Genomic DNA, 9,175 nt, shown 5'->3' with positions numbered 1-9,175 from the left:
GAAATCCTCAATAAATAAATAAATTTAAAAAAAAAAGTAAAAAAAATCAAAAGATAGCTATCTGTAAACTAGACTGTATACACTAGATGATCAATAATATTTATATCAACTATTATAATTATAGTTATATTAAAAAGTTTATTTCAACTGATCATTGAGAGTTATAACATACCGGTCAGGAGAAGACAGATAATGCATCACTTAAATTGATTAGCCTTTGCTATTGATTACCTTCCACAGCTTCAAAGTAAGACGGTATTGCTGAAATACCGCTCACTTATGCCACTGACCATGGAGAAACTGAGCCACTGCCCAACTAGACACTTCACTCCTATAAGCATTCATGGTGCTGGGAGGTACTTTGCAGGCTACTTGGGAGGGAGAAATCTTCAGTATTACCTAGCTACTAACACTGCAACCTACAATAGTAACCTTTCTGCAAATCATACTGGCATAATAGAGGCACAAGTATTATAGGAATAACTGCCACTTTTTGATTAGATTCAAAGACTGTCCATGAGATGGAACCCATACCTGCCACTGATAAAGCAGCCAAGAACCTGAGAACAGGTAAGTCACAGGCCTTAGGAGAAAACCTGCTCTTATGCTAAAGAAATACAGCGATAAAATGACTCCTAATAGGACATCACTCACCCTTTCAGACAAACTCCTTGCAATCGATGATAATTAACACAGAAACTCATAACTGGGCAAGGCACAGAGCCCTTCACCCTACATGGAAAGTAGTTATCAAACCCCTACTCTTAGGGCTCAGTGATCTTCTTGGAGGAAGAGGCATAGGTGGTGGATGACTCCCAGGAAACAAGCATCTTACAGAGACTATAGGGCTGACGCACATGTGAATGCACAGAGACTGACAGACAGCATGCACAAGACGTGCACGGGACCAAATCCCAGCACAGCGAAGGAGACAGGGACACACAGTCCCACCCTTAATCAAGAAGTCACTTTCAATTAACACCTGCTGGGGAAAGGGAGATTTCAGTTGAAAGTCAACAGTCAGACTGAAGGAAAGCGTTAAACCTTAGTGATGGCAGAAGGAAGAAAATGTCCACACATTTTAGCAATAGTTTAAAAATCTGTAACATGATTGATGAAGCTGGACGGCTGCTGAAGTGAACTTTATTATACTGAAAAGCAATGCTGTCTTATGAGATATTGTTTTCCTTATGTATTTTACTTACTGCTAATCCTACAGTTGTAAGTCTTCTACTGCTGTACAGTGTTATTGCACACCTTTAATCCCAGCACTCAGGAGGCTGAGACAGGTGGATCTCTGTGAGTTCAAGGCCAGCCTAGTCTATGAGGTCCAGGACAGACAGGGTACATAGAGAAACTGAGTCTTGATACGTCCCAATAAACAAACAAACAGATAAATAAAGTCTTCTACTAGTCGAGACAGAGCTTTTTAGCAGACTGCTCTATGAATGTTAAACTATATGCCGTGTGTCTTCATATTTTGTTTTGGACACACCAGGAAATACACCAGGAAACACACCTAGAAACAACTGAGTTTGTTAGTTTGCACACTACTATCTATTTCAAAGGACAGTGAATATTTTTCAAAGTAATAAAACATTATTTTTTAATAAACTAGCTGAAAAATAATCATTCTCCTAGAGAAATAGAAGGTTTTTATCCTCCTCGTAATAACAAAGGCAGAGATATTGAGGACTGAAGAAAACCCTAGCTTTTCAAAACAAAGGAGATACCACACCTGAGTTCTCTCTTGGAACATAGCTTACCTGCCGGGGAATGAGTGCTGCCCAACCACATCTCCATTCTGGAGGTGAAAATCATTGAAGAAATCTGGGCTTATGGCTCCTTCAGCAGCAATCAATCCATCTAGAAAAAGTCAAAGCAGTAACTAGTGAAACATACTTACAGGGAATAAAATAGAATTACCTTATTGTGCAACACATTAGAAACCTATTTATTTAGTCTGGAAAGAAAAATGTCAGAATGGCATGCTGTTGTCCTGAGAGTATAGAGTATGCACAGAAGGCAATACAACATAAGTGGTCACCACATTTCATCATCATAATAGAGTTGTCACCTAGTCCCTACTGTGTGCTAGGTAATACCAGTAAGGTAGACTTTCCCAGGGGACTTAAAGTACTGTGGGTAAGAAAAGGCAGGATAAGATAAAGGCATTCTTTGTGATAGTCAGGGACAGGCTAACAAAAGATCATGGATAGAGGTAAAGGAGGCATGGAACACCACAATGCTGGTAAACAGTAATACTTCAGCATGCATCTCATCTTATAACCAGAGAGCTTTAATTACACAGCATGCTTGGAGAATATACCAAAAATAATTTGCTGATACTAAACACTTAACAATTTAAATGGTAAACATTAAAACACACACAGACATGTATTTAAATGTTTATTTTTAAATAAACGTGATTTGCACATTGTGTTAAATGGGTAAGCTGTATAAAATGTAAATATTTCTTGATTACTTGGTCTTTATTAGGTATTAATTATTATATAGCTATACCATCAGGTTATCAGATATATTTGATTTCCTGAAGAGCTCTACACTGCTGTTTTTGCTTATAAACATTTATTCTTCTAAATCTCAGCCTGTTAGTATTTCTTAAAAATGATGTAAGAATTGTATCACTTTCTCAGTTGCCCCAAGATTCTAAATGATCTGCTATTTGTAGGATAATGCAGAGGAAGAACAGTTACATGTGTTTTGGCTTCAGGCTGTCCTAAGCCTAGAACAAACCCTTAGGATAAGCCTTAGGATAAGCTGTTTGCAAGACTCTGAGGACTCTGTGAGTCACCTGTGCTATATCATTGAATGTAGAAATACTGGCCAGGTCATATTGATCAGGCTAATGAAAAATATGGCATATAACTTGCATATTATTTAGTTACCAAATGATTAACTTCTATATAATACTTTCATGATAATAGTGTGATCAATTTTGTGAAAAATATACACAATTAAAACATACAATTTCCTTACAAAAGAATTTCTCTTTGGATACAATAAAATAATTTATTTATAAATTATTACAACAGTAGATATAAGTATCATGTGAGTATTAGCACAATAAAATATAGAGGAAATTACTGTTTATAGGGATTAGAATATCTAACTTGGGGAGAGAAAGAATCAAAGGTATAACTGATTTGACTCTTCAAATATCAGTAGGACTTAAATAACGTTTGTTTGAGGGGGCAGTGAGATGGCTCAGTGGGTAAAGGCCCTTGCAGACAAGCCTGATGGCCTGATTGACCTGAGTGACACACTTGATGAAAAAGAACCAGCTCAGGCAAGTTGTTCTTTGGCTTCTATACATATGCCACAACATATAAATAAATAAATATACATAAGTTATTTGAGATAAAGGTGTATTCAAGGGAGATTCAACATACCACACTGCAATTGTTTTACTTATTTACATATTGTTTGTCTCCCAACTCTTCCTAGAATGATAGCTCCAGAAGGACAAAGACCCTGCCTTATTCACTGACACATCATTGGCACCTAGTAACCCCATTGTTATCCTCTCAAAATACTTGATTGAGAACATCATCTCACTTCTTCTGCTTTGTGCTGCCAAGATGTGAACAGCACTCCTACACCATGCCTTCCCCACCATAAGAGCCCGGAAAGCATGAACCAAATAAACATTTCTTCCACTGAAAACAAAACAAACAAAAGTGTATTCAAAATTGCTCAAATTCTAAATTTAACTAATATAGTTAGCAAAAGAGCAGGCATAGTGCTTTGTACTTTAATAAAACTTCCACACTAGTAACTTGGTACAAATCATGAATTAATGGCTTTGGTGGTTATTTAATTGTTGAGTTGTTAGTGTATAAATGCAGGATAGTCCTCTATATTGTGTGATACAAATTACTGTGATTGGCTTAATATAGAAGTTGACTGACCAATAGCTGGACAGGTAGAGATTAGACAGGACTTGAAGGTAAAAAGAGTGCAAAGAAGAAGAGGAGGAGTCACAGGGTTGTGAGCCAGATGCATAAGGAGCAACATGGGAAGGTCATAGATGAGGTAAACGCGCCACATGGCAGCACATAGATAAATATAAATGGGTTTATTTAAGTTGTAAGAGTTGGCTGGAGACAAGCCTACGGTATTGGCTGAGCAGTCATAATTAATAATAAGTCTTTGTGTGGTTATTTGGGGAGTGGTTGGCAGGACAGTGCTGATCAGTGGTCTAAACGGAAAAACTCCACCTACATAGATAATGGGTATTAATCTTATTATTTTAATAAATTTAAAGTACTTGAACTTCAACTAAAAGTAACATTTGGTTCTGATTTTACATCTGCTAGAAGTTAAAGATTCTATGAATCAAATACTGGGTAAACATTGAGAAGATACAAAAACAAAATCATGGGGAAATCTAACAACAGAATGAGAGGAAAGAAGCTAAAAAGATAAAAACTCAATTTTGTATTTAGTATTTTGTGGCAATCTGCTTAATGTTACTAGACCTGGATGGAGGTGGGGGTTCTTTGGACTTCCCACAGGGCAGGGAACCCTGATTGCTCTTCGGGCTGAGGAGGGAGGGGACTTGATTGGGGGAGGGGGAGGGAAATGGGGGGCGGTGGCGGGGAAGAGACGGAAATCTTTAATAAATAAATAAAAAAAACTCAAGCTACTTTGCAAAATGAAAACCAAAATAACTTAGGATGAGAATATGAGAAACCTGTTAATTGTAGAATAAGTAAAATACCAAATGATGTCAATTCTACACTTAAGACCAACACAAAGAATTTACCTGATGTTTCTGAAATATAACTGTACACAACAAAAGGGGGAGACATTGTCTAGATCTCTACGCAATACATCAAGAAATGACACAGAGGTTCATCTAATCCCTGGTGGACTTCATGGAAACAAATGGCAAAAATTCATAAAATGAAAAGTATTGAGAACTTGTCTGTAGGAATCCAAATCTCCAAACTCAAAACATAAAGCCTGCACTGCTAAAAGCTCAGCATCTTCTGTCAGATGAAGGAATGTAAAAGACAAAAGACAAAGGATGTCTAGGGATGGTCAAATAGTCACAACCTACTTTCCCAGCAGTAGTCACTGTTTCTAAATTTCAGTATACAAGATACATACATACACATGCATGTATGTCTATGGATAGATACATAAAACATATATCTACACACATACACACATATGTGTGTAACTTCAAAGATACTATGATTAAATTCTAAAGAGTCTTGCAGAAAATATCAACTTGTATTCTAAGACACTGATTTAAATGAATTAATTTTTAGAAATGTGGTATAACTTGATGTGTTCTGACATTTTAATTGTATTAAAAACCAAAGTTGAAGATACTATGAATAATGATTATCTGGTGTGGGAGGTCCTTCTGTTTATGTGTTGCTTCTATTGGTTAATGAATAAAGAACTGGCTTGACCCAGCATGGTAGGAGGAAGGTGGGATCAGGGAGAGCCATGAATCTGCCACCTGAGACAGACACTTGGAACTTTATCTAGTAAGCCACAGCCACGTGGTGATATAAGATTAATCGAAATGGGTTAAATTAAGCTAGAACTAATGGGCCAAGTAGCATTTTAATTAATATATAGTGGTTATTTTGGTTCTGGGCAGCCGGGACGAATATGTGGCCCCTCCTCCAACAATTATCTTTGAATATTGAGAACTGATTGATTAGGATTCCTCTGAATCATATACTTTGTATTATTTTCCTTCATAAATTCTGATCATGGAAGAGAGTTACATGTTATGACTCAGAAACCCAGGTTGGCTGGAGCACATGACCTATAGGCTGGAAAGGAGCAGCCCTTCCTAACTGCTGCAGAGTTTGGTCAGGAGGGAAGCTATTCCATTTGCAAACTGGAGCAGAAAAGTTTTGGAATTCGGGTGCCTTTATTAAATATAAAATGGTATGTAATAGTGAAAATTTTCAATATGTATTTATGAAATACATAAGTGAATATGTGAACAGTATACTGATTAATATGATATCAATTATTAGTGATTAGATATAATGGCAAGTTATATTAGCATTCAATCACTGATCGTACACAAACTGCCATTAATTTGGTTAGGATTACTTGAATTCTTTCTTTCTTTTGTTGGTAACAGACAAGAGCGCATGGTTAGGAAAGCTTTCTATGACCCAGTGCCCTCCAGTCCAGCTAACACTTTCATTTTTTAAGCCTTTCACAAGTCTTTACTGGAACTCTTCTCTTTTGTCTCCTCAAGTATAAATGATTTCAACAAGGTATTTTTAATATCGGTGATAATGTAAAAACATTTAGAGTAAAATATAGAAAAGTTTACTGTCTCTGTGCCAAACTCATTACCCCTGGAGACAGCCATGCTCAACAGTGTTATAATAGATACATTTGTGTAATTTTGAGTAATATCTTTTTTTAATTTTGGTCTTTTGAGACAGGGTTTCTTGGTGTAGCCCTGTCTGTCCTGGAACTTGCTCTGTAGACCAGGCTGGCTTAAAACTCAGAGATTCACCTTCCTCTGCCTCCCAAGTGCTATAATTAAAGGTGTGTGCCCGGTTAGACTATTATTTTCTTCTTCTTTTTTTTTTTTCTTCTTCTTTTTTTTTTGGGTTTTTCGAGACAGGGTTTCTCTGTGGCTTTGGAGCCTGCCCTGGAACTAGCTCTTGTAGACCAGGCTGGTCTTGAACTCACGGAGATCTGCCTGCCTCTGCCTCCCAAGTGCTGGGATTAAAGGCGTGCACCATCACTGCCCGGCTAGACTATTATCTTAAAAGTATTAGCAGGGTTTAGAAGGGAAAGCTCTAAATATTCCGAATTATCACCATATGTAATACAATAGTCTAGAATTAAAACAAAGTAATGGTAGCATTAAACTGCTTAGATAAAATAAGAAAACAAAAAATTAATAAGTTATATATTTAATAGATGTAGAACACAGAACAAATGAGTGTCACATTGTTGACTAGAAGTCAGAAATCCTGGAGATGTTTAACTTACACATCCTAGAAAACAGGAAGCTTCTAACAGCCATTAACTATCCTGGCTACACATACTTTAAATGGAGGTTACACCAAAGACTAACTGGGAAAAATATCTTACTCGTTTTCTATGTGCAGGAACTATTATCTGAAATTATTAACAGAAGACTGCTTGTATACTAAAAATGTGATTACAAAGTTTGGGAGCATGCTTGACTGGCAAATAAAAGCCCCTTTTTATAGCACACAAATGAAGCATGTGTTTTCGCTTTGGTTATCACCTTACCTGAGTTGTAGAAAAGGTCAGGCCTTTCAAGAATGTCCCCTTCATGGATGTATGGCTCAATTCGATCATCACCATACAAGTACTGTTCGCTCTCATCCATCTGACGGCTCTCAACCATCTCCAACCACTGAGAGTTATGCCAGCGAAACTTCTCACTCTGAATTTTCTTTGCCCATTCTTCATCATATTCCTATTACACACAAGCAGCAAGTGTTACCATGTAAGTCTACTTGCTTACTGGTCAGAAACATTTTTCTAAGAGGGCCTTCATTTGGGTCAAAGGAAAATTAAAAATACCTGCTTAGAACTGTGTTTCAGCCATAAAGAACAACTAAGTATATGCCAAATAGGTCACTGAATAGGTGACTTGGTTTTTCTCTTATCCCTAAAAGATGACTTAGTTACAAGTCAGCCATAGTCCAAGAATAAACCTTATAACACCAGAAATCCTATTAATGCCACAAGAAATGCCAGAACTAAATGTTTCTGATCTTTTATTTTAGCTTTTAGAAACAAGTAGCATTCTTAAAAATATTAGTTGATTAGTAGCTTATTTCATTTGGCAAAAAAGCTAAAACTAACTTTTGGCTTTGATTAAAAAATGAAAAAATCTGTTTGAATTATTTGAACAAAGATATATTCAAGGGAAACATACAATCTGACTCTTTTATAAAAATTTAAGTTTCAAGCACATGAGTTGAGTTGTTGGTATAAAAATAGTAATTGAAATTGAGTCGTGGCCCAGGGCATATAAAACCAGGGCTGAGCCATACCACTAAAAGCAAAAGTGGCTTCCTAATAGTATTTGTGAGATGTTACAGATATAGATAAAAGATACACTCCCTAATATAAAGTTTATTTACCATAGCTATGCTCTGAAAAAAGAAAAAACCTTATTCAGTTATTATCTCATACCATTTTATAATATTTTATTATCCCAACTCAAAACAAAAATCCATCTGGGCTGGCGACATGGCTCAAAAGGCAAAGGCATTTGCATCAACGCCTGATGACCCAAGTACAATCACACGAACCCACACAGTGAAAGGAAAGAAATGACTACTGCCCTCTGACCTCCATATGTGTACTGTGGTACACACTCACACAAACACTAAATATTAAAAGTTAAAAAATTAAAAAATATCTAATAAATGTATAAGCAGAAGGCTCATCACAAGTCCAAAAACTTTAGCTTCCTTTTTACCTTATGTACACTTAGTGGTATTTATGTGTATGTATATTTTCTGTGTCTTCATGTTCACATGTATGGGTGCATGTGCATAGAGAAGGTCAGGAAGGTCAGCCTTGAGTGTTGTTACTCGGGCTATCTACCTTGTTTTTGGGGACATGGTAATTCTCCAGCCTGGAACTCAATGAGTGGTCTAGGCTGGCTTACCAGTGAGCCACAAAGACTCTCCTTCCCTGCCGACCCAGTGGTGGGATAATAGGTGCCTCTGACCTGCTTTTTAAAAAGTGGATGCTAGAGATTTGAATTCAGGTCTTCATACTACCTGAGTCATCTCCCCATCCTTCCTCTTCAGCAGTATAACAATTGATGAACTTGAATGTAAAATATTAAGAAGACTGACAAGATTGCAAACACAGAAACCAAGAATACCCATGAATATCCATGGCTGCCTTGAAACTCTTCTAGTAAAACAATTTTTTTTAATACAGTGAACATAGAAGTTAGCAGCAAATATGACAAGGTCATGCCATGCATTTCTTTAAAAATCTTGCCCTCTTCTTTTTTTCAAGATCAATTTATGACTGAATTGTCCTCTCAGCCTCATGCATCACGACAATATAAGAGTAAACACATATACACCAGGAATGACAGACTGTATTGCAATATAAGAGTAAATACATATACACCAGGAATGACAGACTGTACTGC

General features: G+C 36.7%; 1 protein-coding gene across 2 annotated transcripts in view; it reads right to left on the bottom strand.

The window, feature by feature from the left end:
• Positions 1 to 9,175, bottom strand: part of Kifap3 (kinesin associated protein 3) — a 147,674-nt gene that overhangs the window by 31,289 nt on the left and 107,210 nt on the right. For both annotated transcript variants that reach the window (XM_005363986.3, XM_005363985.3), the window contains exons 18-19: positions 7,279 to 7,468; positions 1,767 to 1,866 (exon numbers count right to left, since the gene is read on the bottom strand). In XM_005363986.3, the coding sequence (XP_005364043.1) occupies positions 1,767 to 1,866; positions 7,279 to 7,468 (290 nt within the window). The remainder of the gene's footprint in view (positions 1 to 1,766; positions 1,867 to 7,278; positions 7,469 to 9,175) is intronic.

This window comes from Microtus ochrogaster (genome assembly GCF_000317375.1).
Source record: "Microtus ochrogaster isolate Prairie Vole_2 chromosome 6 unlocalized genomic scaffold, MicOch1.0 chr6_random_2, whole genome shotgun sequence".
Lineage (NCBI taxonomy): Eukaryota > Metazoa > Chordata > Mammalia > Rodentia > Cricetidae > Microtus > Microtus ochrogaster.
Note: the sequence above shows the minus strand (reverse complement) of the source record. Positions and strands in the feature narration are given on the sequence as shown.